We start from the raw sequence: 1919 nt of genomic DNA, 5'->3' as shown, positions 1-1919 counted from the left end.
TGAATTTTCAATACATTGTTCACAAACAAGTCATGTACTCTTAGGACTATGTCCCCAAAGACTCCTTTTTTCATAAGTATATTCTTGCTTTACATTGATAGTTCTTTGGTGTTTGTCCTTATTGTTCAGGTATACAATTTACAGGTAATAGGTTTTCTTTCTATAGATACAGAATTATTTGCTTTCATTGTTATATTAGTAGTTTATGGATGGTTATTATACAGTGTTTTTCATTTGTTCTGTCTTTGCTTGCTTCTATGGTAAGTGCTTGGTATTATTACATCCATCATCTTATTCAAAACAGACATACTGTGAAGTGTTTTCTTTAAACAAAACAATAACTACAAGTATTGTACTGTTTACATAAACTCAAATATTCTATGTATTATCATTTATGAAGCTGGAATCTAATCCAGAGCCAGTGTGAGTGCAAAGCTATGGCATTTCAGGCAAACATTTTGCTGCTATTGCGTGTTGACACTCATGTCTATTCTGCTTTTGTGCAATATACGTGCATTTCCTTTAAAATATTATGGTTTCAGCCTATCTTGAGTCTTAAAGTTTCTCCTTTTGTCTCCAGCAAAGAAAAAGGCAGCACTTTGCAGTTCAGCCACATATATGTGTGGTGTTTGAAATATGGCATGTTTTTGTTCAGTTAGTTCACACATAACATAATTTAAGCATTTCTATTAAAAATTAAAATGTAATAGCATGTCTGACTAAGCACATGGTGGCTAATTCCAATGTGTTCCTGCCCCTATGTGCCTGTAAATTCTATCTACTTGTCACTTAATTATGTTTGCTTTTGTTTTGAGATAGGGTCTTCCTATGGAGTTCAGTCTGGCCTTAAACTCACTACATAGCCCAGACTGGACTGGAACTTGTGAGAATCCTCCTGCCTCAGCTTCTCAAATGCTGAAATTAGAGGGGTATGCCAGCACACTGGAAACATTGAATTCTTGAAAGAAAAAAATGGTTATTCTTCTAAAAACATAATTCACACATAGTTTTAGTGTATTAAATCTTCTGAAACTGTTTTTTCTGTATATTTCTGGTCATATGTCAACGGGTATTTACTTTATCATATTCTTACATTAAGTGTTATATGAAAGTATTTCCCCCAAATTAGAAAATGATTATCTCTGTTTGTATAATTTATACTACATTGTTATTGTAAAAATAAATATGCAAACTGTACTAATTTATTTTATTCTAACATCTGCTTATTTTTTTTTTAACATCTGCTTATTGTCTTTCAGTGTACATCATTCTCAATACGGATGGAGACTGGAAACTACACACCTGTGACAGAGTTCATTATTTTGGGGTTAACAGATGATACTGAAGTTTGTGCCATTTTATTTATTGTTTTTTTAGGAATCTATGTTGTCACACTAATGGCCAACATTAGCATTATCGTGCTAATCAGAAGCAGCCCTCAGCTCCATACCCCAATGTACCTTTTCCTCTGCCATTTGGCCTTTGTAGACATTGGGTACTCCTCATCAGTCACCCCTGTCATGCTCATGGGCTTCCTCAGGAAAAGAATTTTGATTCCTTTTTCTGGTTGTATAGCCCAACTCTGCTTTGGGGTAACATTTGGGACAGCTGAGTGCTTCCTTCTGGCTGCCATGGCCTATGATCGTTATGTGGCCATCTGTTCACCCCTGCTGTACTCCAGCCACATGTCCCCCAAGGTCTGCATTCTCTTACTGGGTGCTTCCTACCTGGGTGGCTGTGTAAACGCTTGGACATTCACTGGGTGTTTATTAAGTCTGCCTTTCTGTGGACCAAATAAGGTCAATCACTTTTTCTGTGACTATTCACCACTTTTGAAGCTTTCTTGTTCTCATGACTTTACTTCTGAAATAGTTCCAGCTATCTCTTCTGGTTCCATCATTGTATTCACTGTGTTTGTC

General features: G+C 36.1%; 1 protein-coding gene across 1 annotated transcript in view; it reads left to right on the top strand.

Moving 5' to 3' along the window:
• The first annotated feature begins 1280 nt into the window (after positions 1–1280).
• Positions 1281–1919, top strand: part of LOC111814374 (olfactory receptor 5P3-like) — a 1643-nt gene continuing 1004 nt past the window's right edge. The window contains exon 1 of the mRNA XM_023707593.1: positions 1281–1912. Coding sequence (XP_023563361.1) covers positions 1281–1912 — 632 coding nt within the window. The remainder of the gene's footprint in view (positions 1913–1919) is intronic.

Source organism: Octodon degus, unplaced genomic scaffold (genome assembly GCF_000260255.1).
Source record: "Octodon degus isolate 3935 unplaced genomic scaffold, OctDeg1.0 scaffold00302, whole genome shotgun sequence".
Classification (NCBI taxonomy): domain Eukaryota; kingdom Metazoa; phylum Chordata; class Mammalia; order Rodentia; family Octodontidae; genus Octodon; species Octodon degus.
Note: the sequence above shows the minus strand (reverse complement) of the source record. Positions and strands in the feature narration are given on the sequence as shown.